Genomic DNA, 24,816 nt, shown 5'->3' with positions numbered 1-24,816 from the left:
CTTGTTTGTTCTATTATCATTTCATCCACACATATCGAACATATAATTTCTTCCTAGCACACTCCTTTTGAAAACAAGGAGAAATATGTTATTAAGCCTCTTTAGAAAGTTTTTAAAAATTAATCCACTTATTCTAGTATTAATTTGATGATAATTTAAATTTATAAACATCTCAGTTCAAAGCTTTTAAAAAGAGATACAAATATAACATGATAATCTCATATGATAGGAGATCATATTACATATAAGAAGGACGAGATCGATCGGAAAAAGAAAAAAGAAAGATACCTTTATAAGAAAGATATGTGTAATATATTTATGTGAAGTGTGTGATATGATGTAATGAAACCCAGATAATATGGGTGGACTAATTTACACAATGATAACAACAAATTAGTAATAAATGAGGAAGCATCTCAGCAGAAGACAATGAATTCACATCTTTAAAGATCGGATGCGATAATGATTTGCCAAACAGCAATATTTTCCTCTAATCTTTTAATCATGAATGGCTTGAGTGTCCGTTTTGCTGCAGGAATATGACAGGAGCAAGGTATATCCTGTCGTATATCCATCGAATTGTTTAATGATAATTATGCCTTTCAACAAGACACTGAATTTCTGGATCAAGCGAAACCCAAAACATCTGCAACCTGCATTTATAAACAGAATTGTGGAGTCTAGTTTAATGCAGGAGACTAACAAAAGCATATAGGATTGTAGTGATAACTGATAAGGCGACAACAAGATAAAACTAACCTTCAATCTTGAGCCCGACTTGGAGTGCAACCAACAACCCTGAAGATGAAAACAAACCAGACAGTAGCAATAATAACATTGGCGCATGACTCATTAGTATATCCATTCATGGATGGATAGCATAGAGTGGTGCTGAAGCAGCTGCTGCCTCAGCTATTAAGGAAATAGGTTGGCGTGCCTGGATGCAGGCACCAATGTCAAACGGATGCAACTCAGAACCATCAAAAATAATATTTACTCCGGGAAGAATTACTTCTTTACTATCATTTTCATCTGGTTCAGCTTTTATCGTGCTGGCTGGTGGAGAGGCTTCTTCAATAGGCCTCGTGGCAGCTTCATAAACCGGACTTAAGGCATAAGACCTGCATGCATCATTCAAAAGCGTAATTGGAATGACTAGAAACCAAAATTCCGAATAATGAACATATGTAAGGAGCTACACAATGTTCCTAATCAAATAAGAGCAGTCGCTGCAAAATCTAACTTTTAGCTTCACCACACAATGCAGTATGCAATTGCTAATTTCACCCTCCACTAGATTTAGAATGTATCAGAAAATGGGTTTTCATCATTGGATCAGATTATAGAAGAAGGTGGGTGATTATTTAGCCCAAAGTAATCAATTTTATGCTTGCCGAGACAATGCTCAAAGAATTCATTCATTTCTCTGATAAGACATCAGCAATCATCAACAGTTGAAGGGATAGAAGTTTACGAACCTAAGAATGCTGCCGTCAAAGCTTAAAACTTCAGTCCGGCAACGTTGTCGGTTTGCAAGTTTTAACCTTTGATGCTCACTTGATGCCCCTGAAATGGGAGAAGAAGGGTCTATAAGTGGATTCCATCTTCCACTAGCGTAGTTCAGAAGTTGTTTTGAGGATTCCTTAGCTTGCTCCTTCTGGTAAAGTATCTTTGCAGCAGGACCTGTTGCTTGGTACTCAGCACAAATGTCACGCAATTTTTTCCTTAAGCTTTGCATTGCACAATGGTGTTCACCAAATGAGTCAGATTGGAGCAATTCTGATGAAACCACCCTTCTACATATATTATTACACAGCTTTGGACTGAATAGCGGCATCCCAAATTCAACACTCAATGGAACCCAATCATATTTCTCTTCAGGTGAGAACTGGTCTGATTCTCTTCCATTAAATAATCTAACTAAGCGAATATATCCAACAGTCCACAGTTCCATTTTGTTTGCCAGATCATTCAAGAGAAACTTCAGCGTTGAACTTTCCTCTTCACATATTCCTAACTCTTTTCCAACAGGAGTAACTGAGCCATCAGAGTTCTTTAAGGGCAGAGGGATATCCATTGTAATCAATTTTCCAGACTCATCAAGATCAAACTTACTGAGAGGCTGCACCAGGACAGCTGAATGTTTAAGAAGTGAATTTAAGCAATGCAGGAGTATACTTCCCTTCACTAAATTTCCTTCAAGCTTCCCTCCCAACCCTCCTACTGTGGAACCATCCCAAGACCATATGAGAGCTTTCTCACAACCAGCCAATGGAGCAGGAAGTAAGCGCAAACACTGTCCTTTCATCAGAACAACTGATAGAGGCCCATTAGCTACAGTTGAATATAATACCAATTTCATCCAAGGAGACATGAAAGAATAAGAGGGGGGACCAAAATGAACTGGACCTGTGGGTCCAGGAAGAACTGATGAATGAGGAAGAGGCACTATGGACACAACTACGTCATAGTCACGAAGAAACAAACGGTCAAGGGTTGCCGGTGCAAGAGAAGCCAAGCTTTCGCAGCGAAGAATATCTACGCGGTATTTCTTTTTTCTCTTCAGCATTTCTGCTCCAACATCTGACCCTTCAACCAGTATTTTCTCATCATTCTGGAGACTTTCGTCTTTGCTGGCTTCCTGTATGTGACTGTTGTCAACACCTTCCAAAGTAATAGAACATGTTTTATTACTAGAATCAGCTTCAGAGGAAACAGAGGCCACTGCAGGCTTCTCTAAATCTAAACTTACTAAATCGTCATCATTCATCCCACCTTCTGGAATACCAGAGTCTCCTGAGCTGTCAGCCAAAGTGATTTCAGCTATTAGAGAACCTGATTCATCATTGCTTGAAATAGCCATATCCATCTTATCAAAACCTTCCTCCACTTTTACATCAGAAGCAACTCCACCTGATTGTAAACATTCTAATACACAACGCAGGCTAAATGCATGATTTGCAAATTCCTGCAATTCACCCTCAAATTTTGCACCTTCCAGAGTGCTAAGATCATTGCAAAGATCAGAAATGCTGGCATGACCCAATTTACCCGCTTCATAGAGTGTAACAGCATGAGATTTCAGGCCTGAAAGAGTTCAGCAGGAAGAATGATTTTGGTCAGACTAATCACATATAGTCATACAAACCAATTCTCAGGCACGCATGGCAGAAGACAAACGAACTCTGAATGAATAGGCAAAAAGAATAATTTTACTGATTTGCCATATAAATAAAACACACAAGGATTTATTAATCAAAAACCAAACAATTGTAATCCCATATGCTTGGATGTCATGTTTTGGCTCAATTTGATCCTCTTCGCAAGCTTCAAGACAAAACAAATTGGTTTCTTCTGGCCATTTATATCAGTATAATAGAATTTACAACAACATTGAGAACATATTTCAAAAAACTATGGCAGATGAATTTAAGCTTCAGGAAGTGGGGAAGTGAAAGGTATATACCTGGTGAAACAGAACCCATCATAAGATATGATGTGATATTAGCATCAACTATGAATGCAACACGAGTATAGGCAGAACGAGGACCGCAGTTCCCTGAAGAATCCCCGTGACTGGTATCATTATCGATAAGTGTATTGTCAAAACCATGACTGGCAAGAGAAGCATCTTCATCACTGACTGCACTTCTAGGAGACCCCGGAATGTTTGTGTCTTGAAGAATAGATGATGGATCAATGACTTTTGTTGCCCATCCCAATCGACAAACAAAAGAAGCAGCAGCCTGCAGTTGTGACAAGTCAGCCTGAAGGGTTGTTGCCAATTCAGCAACAGATGTATTTTCATTTGAAACAACAAAAACTGCATATAATAACCTGGAAGAGAAGATACAATGTAACTTAGTCACAGTTTGTAAAAACGACATTAGAAAAATAGGATGGGAACAAAATGAAAGAAATGCATTACTCTTCAATAGGATCTTCATAAGACTGCTCCCTGTTAGAAACAAAACCTTCAAGCCTTGAAACTGAATCACAATATTCATAACAATTACTTAAGTCAATTAAACAGACGGAGCTTTCAAAATGAATGCAGTACATATAATTCTGTTGGAAAGAAATCCCAAAAATCATGTAAGACATACAGCATCTAGTGATTAATGGGACTATGGGAGTATTGTCAGTTACTTATTATTAGACATTTCACTTACAAATGGATGATCTACTGGTGTACAAAACTGATTCTGAAGCAAAATATTCAACCATATTGAAACCAATCAACTAAAAACCAACGTCCAATTATGTTTGGTTTTGTTCAGTTGTTAAACAATAAACAAAACTGTTTAGTTTCAAGTCAACTTCAGGGGAACCAGCATGATCAGCTGGGTCAGTGAGAATACAGATGCCTGAAAACAGACCAAGCTGAATTGATAAAAAACTCTACTTTGTAACCCATTACCCCAAGGCAAGCCTTCAGATTATAATGCACTATGGATATGAAACTTTGAACTTAAATGCTAAGAAACCATGCCTCAATGATATTTGGAACATTAAATCTAGCAGGACAAAAATATAGAACAAGACTCTAACACATAAGCACACCTTTAAACCGATCTTCTGGATATACAGGAACATCAAAGTAAATCAATCCACGTTTAAAGAGACCCTTTACAACGTCAGGATCAAACAGGATAAAAGAATTTGCTTCTTCCTTACACACTTTGTCTATTGTGGCCATTTCCTCTTCTGAGAGTTTCTATAGATGCAGAAAACAAGAAAAGAAATATCAACAAAAATTATTAGACAAGGGCATACCAAAATTACTTCTCATTAGCAAATAAGACAATGAACAGCATTGGTAGAAGTGAACCCTTCTCCATTTAATAACGTTGAAATACAAACCTCACCTTAAATTCTTCCAAAGTGAAGTTCACAAGACAAACTCCCCACCAAGGTTCAATAGAAAAATCCACAGGCTGTGTAGGTAAAAGTTCTTTTGCAATTGATTTGTTTATTTTCCACATGATTTTCTGAATACTCCAAGATAAGAAATGAAGGGTGAGAAAAGAATGATATAAACTATAAAGTCAGTTGAAAATAACAGAGAAATTGTTTGTGGCTTAATTGCTATCAGCAGATGTGCACACAGCCACACATACGGAAAAATACAATCATATCCCTTGATAATAAATATTCCATTAAATTTGAATCAAAAGCCAAATAATATATATACAGCGAGTGTCAAACATGAGGAGGTTAATGATATTCGATAAGAATCATTATCCAGTTCAAGACAAGGGGAAGCAAAGTCAGTGAAACAAAATTTAAATTAATGAGGAACAAAATGAAAGTTTGGTGGTCAGAGGCACATGATTGCAGTCAAGATTTCTCCTACAAGGCTATTACTCTTTCCTAAAAAAATCTCTTAATCAGTTTCATCTTTTCCCTTTACTACTTTCCTAACTGTCGAGGTTTGCAATTAAACAACAAATTAAAGAAAGTTATAGACGAAACTTCCTAAGTAATGTCATAGAAATTTGATGATTGTCAGTGTTACATAGCCTTCAAACTTATTGACAGCTTTTTTTTTTATCATAACAGCCATTTTGAGAAGTATCAAATGAAGAGGATAGTCATTAAGACACACTTAGCTTGACAATTCTAGAATCAGTGCCTTGTCTGCTTATTATAGGGTAATATTGGTACTATGATTGCAACAGGTAATTAAACAAACAAAGATATGCACATAATATTATGCTTATACATGAAATTTAAGTATCAAATATAAATTATTTTAAACTATACAAGAAAATCTAATCAGTACCTTAGATCTGCACTTGTTCATTATATCAATAAATTCATTTCTACCAATTCCTGTAAGTCTTAAAGCATCTGCTGCACTAAAGTTTGGGATGCTGTCATAAGGTTGCTCTGCAAATAATTATATTAAGCAGGAAATTGTAAGGGCAGCTTATTAGCAAGCAAACGTTTATCAGTCTACATATAAATCAACCTTAAAGCACACAAGAGGACATTTACACGCACAAGATGGAGTTCTTTTATCAGTAAAATATTCCTATAGACTAAGCATCTATATGATGTAAATGCAACAATTAAAAATTACACCAAACAACAACAGTCAAAGCATTTTTCTACTTGATGGGATCGGCTACATGGATCAAAGGATGCAATCATGGCCTATCATGAATCACGCCTAATGATGCCAATTGAAGTTAAAACAAATAATGGGAATATCATCCTCTAGATTACCACAACTGTGTAAATTAAGAAAAAACCTAATGGCATAAGCTGGTAGAATATCAAGAATATTTCACATAATATTATTATCGTATCAGAAAGTGTATATCAGATTATCTCTTATCAGTGGTTTCATGTTTCATTATATCTCATGATTTGTTCCCAATTTAATTAGGTATCCAAGTATTAGCATAAATTAATATCAGTGCTTAATATTTCATATCACCCCATATAACACCAAATCAATATGAATTTCAATTTCTTCAGTCTCTATTTTCTCATTTCCTTCTTCTGTAGCTTAAAAAACCATATAATTTCAAGATAACGTCTCAGTAGTACCATGCTCCGTGATTAATCCAATCATTACTCCACTGCTACCTAAAATCTGAAGCACCACTTTAAATCCATGATTATTTTTGTGATTCCAATTCGTCATCTCTCTTGCAATGTCCTTCCTCCAACACATTTCTATCTCTTCATCACACATTCACACCTATCCATGTATCATCTCTCGCATCAGTGTGCCTACCTTACTGCCAGTCTGCCACTGGCATCAGCTCCAGTGTGTCCAGATTGACTAGTACCCATCAGAGCACTTACATGCTCTCAAAAGTTCCAACATTCGCCAGCTTCTTACAGTTTGTAACGTAAGGGTGCATCCAGCATCCACCAATGTTTGTAAGGTAAGGGTGCATCCACCAATGTTTATCCATATATATCCACCGTAATGCAAGTATGCACACTCAATTTAGTCTATGAAGCACCACATACGACCAGGGAGAAAAAGAGATTTACCATTTCAAAAATTAATTTCCTCACTTTTCAAGTGCTTATGGATATAATTCTATCCTACAGAGGAGTCTGTAGTCAACATTTTACTAGCTATGTCTCACACTCACACTATCAATCTGTATTATGAGAACAGTTTTCAATTAACAACAAAATAAATGTCCAACTCTTAATTTCCCAGCCATTCAAGTTACAAGATGAAACCAAAGTCAGAAATATTTATACAGACGGTATGCATCCTGTAATCAACAACCTGGTTAGGATGGAATGATGTTACACGGAGAAATCAAGCTGTTGAAATTTGAAAGTTACAGACAGCAAAAAATTTCAGGACCATCATGGAGAAATTAGGACATGGAGAATGCAAAAGCAAGTGACAACTTACCATTCTTCATTACTTCAAAAATCATATCACAATAATATCTGAAAGGCGATACCCTCATCACACGGCAAACATACTCCGCCAGATGATAAGGAAATAGCTGCAAGTAAAATAAATAAGCACATTAAATACAGATTATCTTGCAAAAAAAGCAAAAGATGAGGTTACTCCCCAACATCAAGGAAGCAGTCCTGTAGTAGTTACATCGGGCATTCATTAATCTAGGTATGTAGATGATAATATTATTTTTTTCATCAACAAGTTAATATGGTTAGATTATTTTATTTATTATCAAAACTGCTCCTACTACAAAATAGAAACAAAGTCCAGTATTTAATTACAATATTGCAATTTCCTTTTTAAAGAATTAAAACTTTCTACCGTTAAATAATGTAATAATGTATTTGATAGACAATTTCAGAAAAGAAGAGCCACACAGCATTCTGAGCAGTACATACAGCAAGATTCTTCCGCAAGTAACGCATCATATCTTCATAATATTCGCTTTCTTTACAAATTTTACGCGCAAAACAATTATTCCATTGGAGTCTCTTCTTAATGCAGCATTCAATTACCCTGCACGAAATTTCCATGGCCAAGAAAAAGAATTAGCATCAAAAGAGGATGTATTAAAAAACAAATATTTAACGCATTGACACATTTGCCGTGACATAAGTGGGAACATAGCACATTGTGAAAATCTACTAAATGAAAACAAAAAATACATTCTATATCAGAATCAGCTCGGAGAAGTTATTTTTTGTAGGGATATATGATGGTTTCCCAAGGTTTCCCCACAGCCGGCAGCTATGAGAGTATGAGACTAATCCCCTTGAGGCTGGAAGATCACATTAAGTGGGTAGGCCTCTCCAAACAAACCCTTCTCCATACACCCCCTGAACTAGATGCTTAAGGAGCCGAGCGATCTACCAATTGTGCTAGACCTTGTTGGTTATGGTTTCCTTTTTAAATACACTATAGCCTCTCAAAATCATAGTTATACTTCCTACCACTTCGAAGCTTATCGCATACTCTAGAACCAATCCCAATATAGAACTAGTTCAAATTGCTAAAACTTGGTTGCAATGATGACACCAGAGCATCCTTCACTAGATTCCCTATCCTCTTCACTTAACTACGCTTTCGCTTAAAGAGGGCATAAGAATTAAGACCACATACATCCAGATCATCAAAGGGTCATGAAATGCATACTAACTCTAGTGCAAACTTCATTAATTGAGCATTCCAGTGAACTTCTCAGTAAAGCATATGAAGCTAGGTACACTAACCTTCTGTGCCATTCCTCTCTGGAAGAAATCGTAGCTTGAATTCGCTTGGGAAGGCTCTCCCATGGACACTCTTCCTTAATCGCTTTCAGCAACAACTGTTCCTCAACTGTCACGGAAGCACGCTGCATATTTCGTACTTCCCGAGCAACTACCTCGCCGCTTTCTCCAAACAGTACCAAATGTCAACTGAAAACTCCACCAACAATGCGAGATCGCGGGCGGAAACGAGAAAATCCGAACGATCCGAGACGAAGAACCACCACGATTGCTTGCTGCAACGGCCGGAGAGAACGCGAGGATGTGGATCGAATGGTCAGAAGCTGATCTGGAGTGAGAACTAGGGTTTCGGAGGGTTAAGCGCCGGAGAGCGAGAGAGAGAGAGAGAGAGATCTGGTGGAGAGTGAGAATTGTCTGAGATCGTCGTTATGGTGCTGCCAGTTTTCTTCCCAGACGTTACGGTTCCGTTGGTTTTTTACTTGACCCGGTTCGGATCCGATAAGAGGTAGAACAAAAACTTTTATTTTACAAAACTTACCTTTTTTTATTGCACTTACAAAGCTAGCAATTCTAAACACACACAATAGAAGATAGTAAATGAAGGGACTAAGGCTTTTTTTGGATTGGGGGAGGGGATGGAGTGGAGTGGAGTGGAGTGGAGTGGAGTGGAGTGGTGGGGAAGGAGGGAGTGATCCATTGTTTGTTTTATTTAAAATATGATGGAAGGGAGTGGTAAGTAGTGGTTCAAGACCCATCATGCTCCATTACTTTCCTTCATATTTGCTCCCCCCAAATTGGATGGAAAAGAATGGAAAGAAAAACTCATCACTTAATTAAATTATAAAAATACTATTCTACCCATGGTAACCTCCATACATAACTTCTCCTAGTTTGTGGCCCTAATTTTCTCCAATCACGTAACAATTGAAATACTTCTGGGCAGAATCTCTGCAACTTCACGTTATTGTGCTAGTGATAATAAATTTGAAAGTTATTTGAAGATGGATATTGAGGATGATTATTTTCTAACTTATTTGAAGATGATGGTTTGTATTTAATTCTGACTATTTGGAAGGGAAAGAATTCTAATTATTCTGATGTTTGGCCTACTTATTGGGTACGCGTGTTTGCTTCTCTGAAGACGGAAGGAACCCACATGATTTGGTGATAACTTAGAAGGGTCCTTGCTTTTGTTTTATGTTACTATCCCATGTTCCTCTCTTTGTTTCTTGTTTCACTAGTATTATACCCGTTTGTCCGTGCGATGCACGGATAATTTTTTTATGAATTCTACTGTTAATCACAATTATTGAGTATTTTAGACTCCCTCTGTTCTTATTTAACTGTCCACTTTGGGTGGAGGCACACATATTAAGGGTGTAATTAATTTTTTTGTTTTTTAGAAAAAGTGAGGATTGTTTTCCTAGTTTACCCTTTAAAGTGTGTGTTATCTCTCCTCATTTATTGTTCTGTTAAGGGCATTATATGTAAAAGCATCATTTAATGCTTTCTTGAAATGCTAAGTGGACAGTTAAATATGAACAAAAAAATTTCTTCAAAATGGACAGTTAAATAGGAACGGAGGGAGTATATGTGAACAATATAATGTTGTATTTACTAAGACATACACCCATTAGTCCGTGCGATGCACGGATAATTTTTTACGAACTCCAATGTTAATTACTATTATTGAGTATTTGATATATGTGGAATAATACAATGATGTATTTACTAAGACATACAATTTTAATTAGTCAAACACTTATATGTCGTTATTATCTTATGTTTATGTTTAAATGTTTATCTTTCTTATAGATATGAATTAGATGAGTTTCAAATGTTCATTGTGTTTGACCCCCTCTTGACTTGTTCTTTGGCGCATATCAAGGCGAATAAAAAAAATAGTATAGAAAAATTATTCAAAAATATAGCTTTAATGTTGTAATGGTTAATACTTTAGTACAACGTGGAGGCAAAAATGGAATTAAATAGCTTCAAGATAAACACTTGTGGTAGGGAGAAACCCAACCAAGCAAAATCAAAGAAAGAAAATGAAAACAAAATTAAGAGAAGAAGATAAAATGAAGGCTTTTGCCAAATTTCTCGTCAACATTTCACCATGGAAGCAATACAACTTATACTACCTATCCTCTTAAGGAATGAAAGGTGACCTTACATGTGGCACCATCCTAGGAAATAGAATATTCTAGATCATAAGGTATAATAAAATACTAGAACTATTAAACTAATATTCATAAAAGAGCAATATAATGAAACTAGCTATTTTTGGCCCAACTAATAGAAGTCCATTGAGGATGCAACCCTCTACCATTACCATCCCCTTGAAAACATCCTTGTCCTCAAGGATGAGTTGGAAGGATGAATCCAAATAAGCAGAACACAGGAGTAGCCATGCAATGATGAGAATCCAAGTAAGAAGAGAACAATATGTGTCATTATGAAGCACTGAAGCAAGCGGTGACGGTAAGAATTTAATTCCCTGGTGCCCAAGCCACATGGTTTGTGCTGCAAAGCTAGACCAATCGAATAGCTTAGGTGCTGCCACATTTAATGACAAAGAGTAAGCAGACACTATTTGTGGTTGCAAGTCTTCAAAGAAGATAAAATGAGACATGAGAAAAACAATGAGGCATAAATGTTCAAAGTTAATGATGCTAGGGTCAAATATCACAGGGAGTGAATCATGCAACTCAAGTCCGCTAGGTATATTTGCATAAGAACTATATAATGAATTGCCATAGTTAGTAACACAAATGAGCTCATGCATTTCCTCAAACATATGGTGTGAGATACTAGAGACATGGTTGGTGGAGTAAAAATCTGTCTCAAAGTTCACTTTAGGGATACTACCATCAGAAACCTCTTGAGTAGGATTCTGAGAAGTTAAGTCTTCAGATAATGGGGTTTGAGGCTCAACCTCTGCTGTTGCCTGGAATCCCATATTAACTGCATAAATTACCTCAGCTGTGAATTGATGTGATGCTTCTAATGAAACCTCAGTGTTGGAATGAGGTCCAATGACCAGTGTAGTAGCATATGACCAATCAATAGTGTCACTCACAGTGTGTTCAGATCTGATTCTGGTATGATTCTCAACCATGGATGTCTCAATTAGATTTACCCCTGACTCTATAAAAACAAACTCAGATTTGGTAGCACAACAATGAGATTTGAATTCTGTCTTGAATTCCTCACAAGTATGAAACTGTGGTAGCAAGTTGCTGAACCAGGATAGAGCATTTGTGGCATCACATTTCAGTTCTTTATTTGTAGAATACTTAGCAATAGTTGGCAACAAAGTAGGACCTAGGTAACTCAACCTTGAATCTCCAAAAATACATTTAGAGAAGTCACCATGGGATAGAGAAAAAACAGCATTGTAAATACCAGGATCAAAGGAAGTAATAATGAAGCCAAGTAAAGCCGGTAGAGAAGTTTCAACAATTATAGATGCCAGGACCAATGAATCAAGTTGAGGAGTCCCAGGCATGATGAAATGCCTTAGAAATTTTTCAATGTTAACCTGCTGCTCTTCATAATTCCTCTCAGAGCTGTTGTCAAACACATGGTGGAAAATACCAGGATCAAATAGCTTATGAGCAATATCTAGTAGATCAGGTTTAGCAAGTACGAATGTAGGAAGGGATTTAAGCATTTTCCAAGCAACAAGGCTAGAATTCAAAAATTGGATTGGCAACTTTTCAATATGACCAGTAACATGCTTTTCAATAGAATCCCCAACAGTTTCCTGCATAAGCTCTTTCTCAAGCAATGCCTCAAACACTTGGTGGCTTAATATGAAATCTTCATCCACACATTTAGTCAAGCCCCCATATGCTAGCTTAGGAGTGTGAGTACAAATTCCAGGAGCAAAAGAGATTATGAACAAGCCTGATTTAGTCAAGGACTTAAATAACAGAGAGTTAAGAACATAAGTAGAGCCAACTTGTTTCTCATGATCTTCCAACTCATGCAATTTGTCAAATAGGTTTCTCTCATGCATTTTAGCAAACAGTTGGGGTACGGTTGTTGCCACTGCTGTCAGTGTGGGTAAAGGGATAATAGCATTTGGGCATGGAATAGATGCTAAGTGAGATCGTACCTCTAGTGAAATTTCTTCAGATATAACCTTAGGTACTACAGTAGAAGTAGCATCAGATTCCAATGTGAAAGCCTGGTTATATTCATCTTGAGACATGGCTTTTGCAGTAGCTTGTTCCTCTTCGACAATAACCTCTTGTACAACCACCATCGGCTCAATGATTCTCTCAGAGGTGCTTGTAGTTGGAACCACGTTTGCAGATTGGAACAGGTCAGTAAATGACTGTGCGGCAGAGGTCTTTGATCGGTTGCTTCCAGTTTTGTAGACAACACTATTTGTTATAAATTGCCACTTGAAGTCATCCCGGAATTTCTCCCATGAATCAATCTGATCTTGCATTACCTGAAACCATGTTAAAGCTTGTCCTCTCATGCACTGAGCAAGCAGTTGGAAACGGGTTTCCCATGGGTAGGGATTCTGAAGAAAGTATAATCCAACCTCCAATAGCCAAGAACTTGGGTTTGCTCCATCGAATGAGGGAAGTTTTGAGCTATCCTTGGTCTTGTGCGTCTGAACTCGTGAAATATGTGGGTTATGGTGTGGGTAATAATATGGAGTAGGTTGTGGGTTGTACTGGTTAATCTGGGGGTAAGGGTCTGTAACCGGTTGGGGGTAGTGTGAGTAATAGGGTGGGAAAGGTGAAGCATATTCAGAGTTTGGGTTTGGATGGGTGTAGTGGTATGGTTGGTAGTGGGTACTGTTTTGTGATACGTGGGAGAGGGAAAGTGGATTGGGGTTGTAGGAATAGTGTGTGGCAGATTGGGTGTAGGAAGAGGTTTGGTAATGAGGATATGGTGGGGGTTGTGGTGGAATTGAAGGTTGCTTGTTGTGCTGGTAGGCAACTGGATATGTGAACCCAGAATCAGCAGAATGTTGCTCAGAAAATCCACCATTATGAAGCACCTCCGAGTGAAACGGTGCAAGATGAAAATCTGGAGAAAACATCACTGGATTTAACCGTGTGGGAAGCAAGAGATCAACCATGAAAGCACCAATTTGGTAGGGAGAAACCCAACCAAGCAAAATCAAAGAAAGAAAATGAAAACAAAATTAAGAGAAGAAGATAAAATGAAGGCTTTTGCCAAATTTCTCGTCAACATTTCACCATGGAAGCAATACAACTTATACTACCTATCCTCTTAAGGAATGAAAGGTGACCTTACATGTGGCACCATCCTAGGAAATAGAATATTCTAGATCATAAGGTATAATAAAATACTAGAACTATTAAACTAATATTCATAAAAGAGCAATATAATGAAACTAGCTATTTTTGGCCCAACTAATAGAAGTCCATTGAGGATGCAACCCTCTACCAACTTGTTAGTTGTTACATTCTCAACTTTGCAGAATTTCTTTTCCATTAGAGTAAACTTTTTCATCTAGCCACACTTTCTTCCAAACTTGTTCAGCCAATACCTAAACATCATTTAAGTAAATAGGAAACAGTTTGATTAAAATCAAGTAAGATTTCCAACACAAAAAAATGATACATGCATAAGCACTGAAAAGTATACGAAAATCAAATCTATTTCAAGAAGCTTGCAGGAAACTTTTGGATTTGAATCCAAACATACTCAAGGTGTCTAACAAATGTATTGAACAATCTATGCTTAAAAAATATTTAGAGGATATAGAGCTTAGATACATAGCTTGAAAAATCATACACATATAAGGATCATATATAGCATGATCTGGTACAAGGTAGCCAAGAGTGCCCTTAAGTGTTGTAGTCAAATGCATCCAACCTTAAGAGCTGGTTTTAAGTTCATCAAGAGTATCCAAGTATAAATCTAAAGAACCATTGTCACAAAATGTTAATTGCTCAAATTAATGAATCACCATGTCTGCAACTTATTCATTCACACCGAGACTGATATAGTATAGAAGTTATTTCTCAAGGTCAAGATTCTGTTGACTTGAAGAAGCCATCATCATCCCAGGTTTAGAAACATCTGATCTCAATATCTCTTTCTTGTCTTTCACTTACTTGGGTTATGGGGTGGTGAATCTTTCATTAATTTGGTTCGCTGAACACAGATTCACATTGCTTCAAATAGACATGTCTATATGGGCAAATTTCGCTTGAGCATAAGCTTGCAAAAAAAATAAGAAGTATTCGGTGTCGACTCAAGAATGACCTGCATAACAAATAAATTGAACTCGAACTTTAAAGCAAGAAGGTAATTCAGCAGACACATTCAATTCGTTTTGAACCCATATATAACAAAACCTTATGGGTCAATTAGAAGTTGGGAGTAGAACTTAAACCATTCAAGAACTTAATACATACCGAAATATTTTAGGGATCATGAATATAAGGACACTTCCCACATCCCTGTTACATTTACCAAATCTTGTGAACAATAATCCCTCCATCCTTATGAATATATTGAACAGATGTATAATTCTAAAAATCAATTCTTCCGGTTCCTGAATTCATGATCGACACCTCGACGTTTAGTCACCACCAAAAGCTCTACTTTGCAAACTTTAGCATATTTCCTCTTCCAACCTTTTTGAGGTATCTCCTGAAAAGGTGCAAACAAATATACATAAAAAGAAAGCAAAGTTCACTATCATTACTAATTAGAGAATGTTCTAATATAAAAATTAAATGACCCAGCCACATATGAACAATCCATATTAAATGTTTGATGCTGATAGTTAAGAGAAAGATGAATCAGAACTTTTAGAAAATTAGAGAAAAGACCCAATGAGTGAAGGTGGACTATAAATACCTGTCATCTGTTAGCTCAACCTGTATAACCTGGTAACTTTGGAACCCAAAAAAACACAGTCAAGCATAAAGGAAAGCAGTTAGCTAGATGAGATTGACTTTTGGGGAGTTTGATTAATACTATAGGTTGTTAAGGAGATGCCCTGTGTACCGAGCAGCAACCAAGGAGAAGTCACCGCTTCTCCAAATAGTGGAGTTGTTAAGTTGAGATATCCATTAGAAATAGATTTTAGAGTCATATACAGCTATAAGGAATAAAAGCTAAGATCCAAATATATTCAATTTGAACAATTCAGAACTTGAAGTAAACAAATAAATCATAAATCATAATTGCCCATTAAGAAAAATAAAATGATCAAGTACATAGAAGGTGAAGTAAAAGAACTAAATATAATTTAAAATCAAGTGGATGAAAATTAATAAATTGGTAAACACCAATTAAAACTTTACTCATTCTAATTTCAATGTGAAAAGCAGCAAAGACCAGCAAATAACACTTTCTTCAAGTGAGAGAAGTCAACCCTTAGGAATGACTAACCTAAAATCAGTCTTTACATAATTTTTTCCTACCTACCCTTCTTCCCTCCCTTTTTTTAATATTTTCAACCAATAAAAGTTAAACCTCAAAATATTAGTAACCATAGTGGGCAAACAAAATGTTTAGCAAGTGTATTCACGTTCTCTAAAGTAATGATCTTATATAGACATGGAATAAAATGGTACATGACATGAGGTGTAACTTCTCCTAATCAGTCAATTACTCATCTTACACACATTTGGAAAAAATAATGCAACAGGGAAATAACAACACTTTCAACTACAAAACATAAAAAGCAGTTTGTCTTACACACTAACACCAACTAACTCTTGTTAGTATGACTAAGAAATAGACAAACATACCAATAGGAAAACAGAGTGGAGATGCCGGGACAACTTGTGCCATCTTCCCCTCCTTGTACTTCTGAAGTATAAAAGTTAACTTCCCATCACAACAGAGTCAATAATACTGTTCTTGCATTGTTTGAAAAATCAAGAATGAAAAATCAAAATTTCTCTAAGTGAAATGGGATTTTAGAGTTTAATCAAGAAGAAAACGATGAGAATTTTGCAGGGGAAAATAAATTCAGCTTCAAGTGTATTTCCTTTCTTTGATTTAAAGTGAAACCAGTCACATGAAAAACATCATAAAACAAATGAAGCAGCAGAACAACCTCACCTTTAGGAAAGGTCCTATCTTTTGAACAGCTGAAAAATGAGATTAAAAAACAATCTTACAAAATAAACTCACCTTAGACTTATATAAACACATAGATTAGCAGTGGTTCCACTTTAATTTCCTCCTTGTTTAGCCTTAGATTTTTCTCATTCCTGCTGAGCCTATAACATATCTTCTCTAGTGGGTATTAGATAGAATAGAATCCCAAAAACACATGATCACAAACAAATTGGCTTTACAAAAAATCTGTCATTTCCATTCTGATTTGGCCAAAAAGCTTTCTTGACAGCATAAGCTAGGACCCAAGAATTCAATAACATAAGCCAACACCAAGGGTAACCAAAGCCAATAAAATAACCTGTGCATTTCATGACCACAACGTCTAGGAACATATTCATTGACCAAGGCTTGTTATGCCACAATAACTTAGCATCTCCTATGACAACAGCAAGATACAAAGGGTTTTTCTACACAAAATCACCTAGATACAGAAGCAATGATCATTTCCTACACAGCCAAATACACCAATTTGCAACTATGGAGCTCCCTTTCTGATCAACCTTGCTCTGATCTTTCATGCTTCTCTTCCAGGGCATAAGCTTTGAATGGAATCTGCATATAAAGGAGAAATAAGAGAATATGAGAATTCAAACAGAACAAACAAATCAATGAAATTAGTGGAAATAAAGGGGATTTCAAACAGAAGGAGAGGGGAAATGTGTTGAACGGAAGTTCACAGCAAGGGGTATTTATAGCAAAAATTCAAAACTACACTGACAGGACCACACCTCTAGCAGATGTAGGCAACCAGACTACAAAAGTGTAAACAAATATCCAAATCTCAATAAACAAATTCTATAATAAACATAAAGCTTGCAGAAGTATGAAAATTAATTGAGATTGGGATTGATACTGACCATTTGATCACAAAATCAACCTTCGAAGATGCATTTTTCCCTAAAAGTTCGGCAACTGAGAAGAGGGAATGACAGATGAACAGCAACCGGCGACGAAAACAAAGGCGACATCAGATCAATCGAAAAGACGAAGTTGATGGATTGGTGAGAAGTGGATGGAAAGAGCAACTTAAACACGGAAACACATCTAGGGTTTGGATGGATTTGGAGAAGAGGAAAGCTAGCTAGGGTTGATTTCAGAAGAGAAATCAATGAAAAAGAAGATGACGAAGGGTACAACGGAGTGGGTGAAGAGGGAGAGGCAACACGCGATTGCTAGCTAGTGTACGACGGAGTGGGTGGAGAGCAGAGGCAACACGCGATTGAGATGGGGATGATGACTGGTTAGTCGTATCCCAGAGGCCATTGGAAAAAATGAAAACTAAAGGAAAGAAAGCCAGATGGCGGAAGCTGATTGGAGGTTTTGTAGGAATAGTGAATTGCAAACTTGAGAATAAGAAGTAGTAGATTTCGTGTACATTTTCTCTATCTGTTCTATGTTTTTTGCTTTTCTATTACTCTGTGTAAGGTTGACACCCCTTGTGCCTCTCTATTAGTATTAATTCATTGCTTATCTGAAAAAATAAATTTGAAACTTGTTGGTACTTGGTATGCTCATGTCTTCAATACTCGATCGGAATATATAAGCATTCATGTTCCAGTTGTTAGACACACCATATTATAAGATATTGAATGTTGGCTACCAATTTTTTTCAATTGGTTTTTCAGCTTGTCTTTTATTTTAAAATAAGGGTAATATAGGAATAACAAAAATTATAACTCATTCCTTCCCGTCCATTATCCAAACAATGGAGTGGTAACTTTGTTCCGCTCCGTCATAAAATATCCAAACAATGGAATGAAATTTTTATTTCATTCCGCTCCGCTCCATTCCATTCCATTATATTCCATTCTGCTTCGCTTCATTATGTTCCATCAATCCAAACATAGCCTTAGATTTGCTCCCCCGAAATTGGGTGGAAAGGAATGGAAAGAAAAACTGACTATGTTGTTAAATTATGAAAATACTAATTTACCCATGGTAACCTCCTTTATAACTTCCCACTTTCACTTGCAGTTATTATTCCATCCTTCTTTCACCCATTCTCAAGAGGTCCAACGTTGTGAATTGGGTGCTGGATGAGTCAATTATTTTTATCTAGAAAGTGAACTATATATGGATACTTCGTGTAAAGGTTAACTAAATCACTTCAGCCCTGCATGTTAAGTTCTAAGGACCCAAAGTTTTAATTCTCTTTGTGAGCAATAACGTCATTTGCCCTTAAACAATCAGCAAATAATGCTATGGTGAAGAACTTTATGTTTCAAAAAAAATGTCATAGAACCACTATACTCATCTTATTTTTGATACAAGTCATGTCTTGGTAATCTTTCTACTGTACACTCTAAAAGGATAATAGCATAACGATAATTTCTTTTGAGTAAGGGTAATATAGGAAAAAAATAACAATAACTCATACCCTCCGTCCATTACCAAACAATAGAATGGTAAATTTCCTCCGCTTCATCATAAAATACCCCAAACAATGGAATAAGAATTTTACTCCATTTCGTTCCACTCTTTTCCGTTCCGTTGTGTTCCATTCCGTTCTATTCCATTACGTTTCATCAATCCAAACATACCCTAAGGGAGGATTTCTAAATACACATAAGAGACTCTTCTCGCAAAATTTGTCAAGTTAAAGTATCAACAACGGTGTTCTACTCACACAAAAGAGTACCTCCTGCTGAAGGATAGCTTAGAAGTGCCTTAGTTTTCTTTCCTTTGTGTTATTTGTTTGTTAATTTTCCGAAGCAACAAAAAAAAGAAACATGTAAGAAACTGAAATTTCAATCTTAATTTAGTGTGAATAAGAAACTCAAGAATGAGTTCTAAAGCTTACGTGGAGTCATATGGCTTTAATACTTGCATTTATCACTGATTTCCTTTATAAACATCTACCTAACAAACTTTGGCCATGTATTTTTCGCGTATTTCGTTTCGTAAGATATAGCAATCCTCTTCAGCATATCTCTCATTCTCACAATATCATTCATCAACCAGTGAGGCAATGATTACGCGCATCAGCATTGCTGCTAAGCAAATCCACAACATTCTTGCAATCTGACGTGCAAGTAACTTTTTTGTGTCTCAATTCCCAAACACAGAGAAGACTTCACTCTATCGTTAAAAGCTCCACATATAAAAGGCATACCTCACTAGGATAAGCTGGCAAACCTGTCAACCAACGCCCAATAGAATCACAAAGAACATCACCTGTACTCATTCTACTATGCTCCGGGAGCCAAGTCCATACCTACAATTCTATTGGTACTATTTTTAATATTTTCTAATCACAATTTGACACGTGTTTTAAAAATATGTGGAAGGGAGAAAAGTTAAAGTTAATAAATTATTAAAAATTGGGTCACTTAGATTTTTACAAAACTGTAATAAAATTTATAATTTTTTTCCTTAGATATTTTTCTAGTCCCTTATAAAGCAAACTCGTTTTTTTATGCTTAACGAGAAAGAAATAACAAAACAGGAAGACAGACAAAAGAGAGAAAGCGCCCTACAACCTCACAAAGGCTGTGCCTAGAGAATCAACTAACAACAAAAGCTCTAATTAAGTCAGGAGGGGGTCCTGAACAAGGAGAAAGTTTAAGTCTTGTCGAGCTCTCATCTTAACTAGAAAATCAACACTAGAGTTTCCCTCACGCAACGTATGCATTACACGCACCTCCCAGGGACGATGAAGCAGGTCAACAATATTGTAGATTATAACGACTAGCACATGATAGCTAGAAGGAAGGTCATTTACAAGCTCAACAGTCAAGGAGGAGTCAGAATAGCAAAACATTTTCCTGAAACCACGCTCCCACGCAATCACTAAGCCATGAAAAAGCGCAAGAAGCTCCATACACGCTTGAGTTCCATACCCAACGAACCATGTGATCCAAGCACCATGCGCATCTCGCAGACAACCGCAAAAAACAGGCTCGTTTTGATTTCCCTCCATTTTAAAATGGCACATTTTAATTCATTGAGTTTAAAAATAGGGTGACTTTGCAGAAGCTGACATGGTTAACGAAAGTACAAGTCAGCATTTGCCACATATACTTATGTGATGAAGTGGTATACGACCTCAATGGGGAATTGAGCTATTAAATTTAGTTTAAATGTCTTTTTTGCTATTTTAAATGATATAAGAGCATTTGCATCCATCATACTACTCACTAAAATATCTACACTTCATTTTTTACAATCCTCCATAATGCTACATCATATATACCACTTTACTAACTTTTTACTTCAACCAACAACTCTTAAAAGTTTCTATAGTGAATCCCACCATCAACATTACATTTGTAATTTGATTATTTATATACAATTATATTAATTGTAAGTGCTTGTAATAAATATAAGCTCATTTTTCAAGTCTAGTGTAGAGTATCTATTTTCACATGCTTATCTTTGTCATGTTGGAATTGAATATGTACTTCAATGGTAATTTAATACTCATATGAGTATGTATTTAACATTAGATACTATCATTGGAGATACTCTAATAATTTATTTTAAATGGATCAGGTAGGGTTAGTAATATTAATTCCCTTTAAGCTTTCATGTACCAAAAAAAAAATCCCTTTGAATATCAATTTCCAATGTTTAAAATCTCGATTGAACGCTTATTTGAAGAGTAATGAAACCTCCTTAAAGTACAAACTATGTAGATAATAATGCTAACTATAATTAATATATGTAAATTCTGTGGTACCCTGAATTCTTTTTGGGTGTGGTATCCACATTAAGTAATTTAATAGACTACAATCATGTTATTCAAGGTAAATACTACATCTTTAGATTTTATCTCACTTATCAATTAACTTTATCTCAAGAAATTCATTTTTTAATGAAAAATGGACGAGTGGTGGAAACGAATGATGATGATGAAGATGCGCTTAAAATCACTACTACAAAAACATTGTTTTGGGACGGACGAATCCGTCGCACAACAGTTGAAATTTCCGTCCCTAAATAATTTTGGGACGGAATGTGCGACTAAAATATTTCGTCGCAATTTGGCTCGTCGCAAAGCTTTTGGGACGGAATTTATTATTCCGTCTCGCTTTTGGGACGGAAATAAGGACGGAATATAATAAATGCGTGATGGAATTGGCGACGGAAGAAATAAACTTTTTGGGACGGATCATATTAATCCGTCCCAAGTTTGGGACGGAATATAATTACTTATATTTTTTTAATAATAATTTCGTGACAGAGTTGGTGACAAAAATAATGATTTTTATTATGACGGAAATAAAAATAACAAATCTGTCCCAAATTTTGCGACGGTTTTGGTGACGGAAATATTAATTTTTGTTACGACAGAAATGAAAATAAGATAGTCCGTCCCAAATATTGCGACGGATATATTCCGTCACTGATTTGTGACGATTTGAAAAAAAATTCTGGTACTAGTTGGGGACGAAATTGCTCCAACGCAAATGTATAATTTTGGTACGGAAATCTCAAATGAGATTTCATTACAAATATATTTACAAATTCCAATGAATATCATAAATTTTAAAACAAAAATGAGCTGAACCATAAAACAATTATCATATTCAAATAATTTCATCAATAGATACAATATCCAACTTAAACATATCTATCTTGTCATAAGTATAATTAAGTATCAAAATGATTTAAAATATAAAATAATTCATCAATACATAAACCATGATCTATAATAATATCTATCCATTTAGCCATCAAATTTGTTCATCACTTCCTGGAACATCATGAGGAGTAGATGAAACAAAAACCTGCTATCGTGTTGATATGACATATGAGCACTTTAACAAAGGCATTTGCAGAGGAGCAGACGAAATACTATCTACAGGCAAGTTGTATGCTCAGTGCACCTTAAGTGTAATGGTATAGTAGTGAAACAAAGCTCTGGTCATGGTTGGAAATCTATCAGATCTAATAACGACGATGGTCTCTACATATGTTAAAAATTTGTCAAGTATGTGTAAAAGATAAATTTGGTAATATGATCATGGTTGTCACTCAACATCATTTGCTGGATAGTGGAAACACAGACTTCTAGCCTTCTGTATGTTGTTTTACTAAGGTTGTGGAAGGATGCATATGGAGTGTATAAGTGTATAACTAGTGGAATTGTGCATTCTAGGATCCTGTAAGAATAAAATCTTGTCTTGGTCAAGCCACTTGCAAAAAACCATGAAATACATTTGATTTCTAAAAAAGAACTAATGAAGAGCATGTATCAGGAAGCATACTAGTGATAATGAAACTAGCTTAGAAAAGGTACCACTATCTACCCTTAGATATTATCTATCAATAGACAGTTAAAAATATTAGCAAAATTCAAATTCGAAACCGAAGTACAAAGCCTACAAATCAACCTGTATTCCTTCTCCAATGTAACACCCCTAGCTTGAAACCTCACTAGACATAATGTTGCTTATTAGTGAAACAATAGCCTTATTCTATCCAGTTCAAAATTTGACCTTTCATCCAAAATGTGGGAGGAAAGCTAAGAATCCTATGATATACCAAAAAATAATCAATTCGTGACATCAAGAAAATACAAGTCAGATCCCTCCAACTGATTTACAACATTTTTAGCAGTTCTTGATTTTTGCTCTGAGCCACAACCAAGACTTAAATTATCATAGCAAGGGATAAATTCACTATTTGATTTTGATTTTGTGTTTATATCAGTGCTATATATTTCGTTGAGGAAGGAGAAAAGAAAAAAGAAAAGACAAACCTGACGAGAGAGAACGAATTGAGATTAAGGAACCAGGAAATAAAGCACCGCCTCAGTGAGGGACAGGGTGTGCTCCACAAAGAGGTCTTCAGCCTTTCTTTTGAATTTGGGGTGTTCCTTCAACTGAAGCACAAACACGATATCCCTACAACTAAAAATAATCAAAAACGAAGAAAAGGAAAACATGAGAAAGCAACCTTTTCAGGATCACCACCCTTATCGGTGTGATTCTTAATGGCGGCTTTCTTGTAAGCTTTCTTCAAATCATCTTGCGAAGCGGTCTTGGAGACACCTAAGATGTCATATTACCTGGTGATGTCGCTCTTCTTCGGCGGCGCTCTGCCACCAAACATCTTTTTCGTCGCCGCACGGATTGATGATCGGAAACCCTAGTTATTCGAATAGAAGAGTTACGTTCTATTTTTTTTAAGGGAATTTTTGTTTCCCATTTGCTCGGAGAGAAAGAAGGGGGTTTGGGGGTTAAGGAAATAAGGGAATTTTTGTATTTTATGTGGTTAAGAGATTTTTTTTAAAGCTCATAAAGAAAAAAGAAAACAAGAGAATCGAAAACTAAGGCCTCAAGGACGCGACTCCTGACACATCAGCAAGCAACAACAAGCTCATGCCATCTAGAGGAGCCTCCACTCACTTGAACGCTTCATCTTGAAGGTTCCTCAACCAGACCTCTGCATCCTCACCACAAAACAGGGGACTACTGATGTCAAACCCGCGGCACTGCCAAATGGCCCTGGCCTGAGCGTAGTCGCGGAGGCTGTGATAGATTGATTCAGGACCATCATGACAGATAACGCACTCTCCCGACGAAGCCACGCCGAAATCGGAGATCATTCGTCGCCACTCAATTCACTATGATCCACTCATACCCAGAAGCCGTAGAATAAACACTAGAGAGGTTCCCTTCCATCTGTACCCATCTTGAACGCGATCATTGTGGCGAGCCTTAAAGAACACCATGAATCCCAATAAGGTTAGATGAGTCTCTAAAATCAACACGAAATATAATTAGGGCAAACAAACCTTCAAGGTCAACATGAAGCTTTATTGGGCCTGATGGTTATTGGATATCAACTAGATATCTCATCTTAATTGAGCTTGAAATAAAAATCTGATCAAATAAGATAGAACATTTTGAGAAATAAAAAAAGTTATCTTATTTTTCTGGATCAAAATAGTAAAGTATGAGCTTATATTTATTGATCAAATACATATTTATTTGTGGACCGACCCGAGGCCCATATACCCACCTATAATAAAATGTGCAGTATATTGATTATAAA

The 24,816-nt window shown here is 36.3% G+C and overlaps 1 protein-coding gene and 2 long non-coding RNA genes across 6 annotated transcripts; all 3 read right to left on the bottom strand.

The window, feature by feature from the left end:
• Window positions 1-176: 176 nt before the first annotated feature.
• Window positions 177-9,213, bottom strand: LOC130726640 (uncharacterized). Its single transcript, XM_057577943.1, has 11 exons — window positions 8,680-9,213; window positions 7,849-7,966; window positions 7,394-7,490; window positions 5,786-5,892; window positions 4,869-4,991; window positions 4,564-4,717; window positions 3,929-3,989; window positions 3,467-3,837; window positions 1,479-3,087; window positions 760-1,121; window positions 177-653 (listed from the first exon to the last, which is right to left on the bottom strand). Exons 1-10 carry the CDS (start codon window positions 8,805-8,807, stop codon window positions 866-868), a joined length of 3,024 nt encoding a protein of 1,007 aa, XP_057433926.1. The 5' UTR covers window positions 8,808-9,213; the 3' UTR covers window positions 177-653; window positions 760-865.
• Window positions 9,214-13,868: 4,655 nt separating this feature from the next.
• LOC130726858 (uncharacterized) lies at window positions 13,869-17,575 on the bottom strand. Of its 3 annotated transcripts, none has more exons than XR_009015030.1 (4): window positions 15,541-17,571; window positions 15,093-15,330; window positions 14,790-14,940; window positions 13,869-14,218 (listed from the first exon to the last, which is right to left on the bottom strand). It is a non-coding gene; the product is annotated as an uncharacterized LOC130726858 (long non-coding RNA). The 3 variants fall into 3 exon arrangements; XR_009015029.1 differs by lacking the exon at window positions 13,869-14,218 and having other exon boundaries at window positions 14,306-14,940; window positions 15,541-16,500; window positions 16,828-17,575; XR_009015028.1 differs by lacking the exon at window positions 13,869-14,218 and having other exon boundaries at window positions 14,306-14,940; window positions 15,541-16,601.
• A 4,744-nt stretch (window positions 17,576-22,319) lies between these two features.
• On the bottom strand, window positions 22,320-24,005 carry LOC130723755 (uncharacterized). Of its 2 annotated transcripts, XR_009014345.1 has the most exons (3): window positions 23,828-24,005; window positions 23,519-23,663; window positions 22,320-22,919 (listed from the first exon to the last, which is right to left on the bottom strand). It is a non-coding gene; the product is annotated as an uncharacterized LOC130723755 (long non-coding RNA). The 2 variants fall into 2 exon arrangements; XR_009014344.1 differs by having other exon boundaries at window positions 22,320-23,663.
• Between the last annotated feature and the right edge of the window lie 811 nt (window positions 24,006-24,816).

This window comes from Lotus japonicus, chromosome 6 (assembly GCF_012489685.1).
Source record: "Lotus japonicus ecotype B-129 chromosome 6, LjGifu_v1.2".
Classification (NCBI taxonomy): domain Eukaryota; kingdom Viridiplantae; phylum Streptophyta; class Magnoliopsida; order Fabales; family Fabaceae; genus Lotus; species Lotus japonicus.
Note: the sequence above shows the minus strand (reverse complement) of the source record. Positions and strands in the feature narration are given on the sequence as shown.

Excerpts from the sequence above, each read along its gene's own strand:
- LOC130726640 (XM_057577943.1), bottom strand. The coding sequence starts at position 8,807 with ATGCAGCGTGCTTCCGTGACAGTTGAGGAACAGTTGTTGCTGAAAGCG. Across the intron at positions 3,990-4,563 it reads TCCAGAAGATCGGTTTAAAG|TTTCAAGGCTTGAAGGTTTT; the intron begins GTGTGCTTATGT and ends ATTGTGATTCAG. Across the intron at positions 3,088-3,466 it reads GATGGGTTCTGTTTCACCAG|GCCTGAAATCTCATGCTGTT; the intron begins GTATATACCTTT and ends GAACTCTTTCAG.